The sequence below is a fragment of the Apaloderma vittatum genome, unplaced genomic scaffold (genome assembly GCF_000703405.1).
Source record: "Apaloderma vittatum isolate BGI_N311 unplaced genomic scaffold, ASM70340v1 scaffold10616, whole genome shotgun sequence".
Classification (NCBI taxonomy): domain Eukaryota; kingdom Metazoa; phylum Chordata; class Aves; order Trogoniformes; family Trogonidae; genus Apaloderma; species Apaloderma vittatum.
Window position 1 is genome coordinate 37,345 of NW_009720033.1, and position 1,005 is coordinate 38,349.

General features: G+C 59.4%; 1 protein-coding gene across 1 annotated transcript in view; it reads right to left on the minus strand.

Moving 5' to 3' along the window:
• Positions 1–1,005, minus strand: part of LOC104275035 (A disintegrin and metalloproteinase with thrombospondin motifs 7-like) — a gene marked incomplete at its 5' end in the record, with an annotated part of 21,664 nt that overhangs the window by 16,490 nt on the left and 4,169 nt on the right. The window contains one exon of the mRNA XM_009870872.1: positions 287–531. Within this exon, the coding sequence (XP_009869174.1) occupies positions 287–531 (245 nt within the window). The remainder of the gene's footprint in view (positions 1–286; positions 532–1,005) is intronic.

Here is a 1,005-nt window from a genome sequence, read left to right on the forward strand (position 1 = left end):
GGAGAGCTCATCGGGCTGAGCTGTCGCTGCCGGTGGGTCCTGAGGGCCGGTGACTACCTCTGCGACACGCTTTGCAACAGGAGCAATATCAACCTGGGGCCAGCGTGCTCAGCCGCTCCCAACATCCGCTCCTGGAGAGACACGCTCAGTGAGGAGATGCCCAGCCCCATCCCTCGGATGGCAGGGAAATGCCGTGAGGAACTACTTGAAGGTAGGAGATCCAGCAGCTCTGTCCCCTCTGTCCCCCCACCACGCGCCTCGACCACCGGCAGATCCCAGACCGTACCTGGATCCACACGGGCTCCACGGTGGGCCCTGGGGAGGTGAGGTTCTCCCAGTTCCCCGTCCTCTTGTAGGTGAAGGTGGTCCCTGCCACCCTGTAGTCCCCGTTCCACTGGATGGTCCAGCCACCGTTCAGGAAATACTTCTCTGGGTCCTCGCTCCGCAGTGCCAGAAAATTCCCAGCTTCTGCCACTTCTTCGATCCGAATCTCCCGGGCTCCCACGGGGATAATCCCAATATCAACGTAACCTGGGAATGGAACCGAGAACTGGTCTTGGGGGAGCCAAAGGCATGGCAGAGACAATCTGTGCCCTTGAGTGGGTGCTGGTGTCCCCTGGGTGGGTGCTGGTGTCCCCTGGGTGCCAGCATCATGCCAATCCTCACATCTCTGTAAAGCCCACCCTGCACGGAGCCCAGCTGTGTCCTCGCTGGGAGAGCCCACTGCAGAGAGAGACGTCACCCGCACAGGCGAGGCGGTCACTGCACCTTCCATGTCTTCCTCCTAACCCACAAAATCCCCTTAAACATCTCCAAACTGGCTCCACTGTGCATAGGGTTTTTTTCCAGGCATTTAGACACCAAGAGCAGCAGAGGGATATTTTTCTTATGAGGAGCGAGAAGTGGGAATGGCAACGCTGCTTCTCCTGCCCATGCTGCCGCTCGGGTCTTATCCCACCCGAATCGATGAGTCGTGACAAGAGCAGCGGCAGCTCTGAGCCTGGA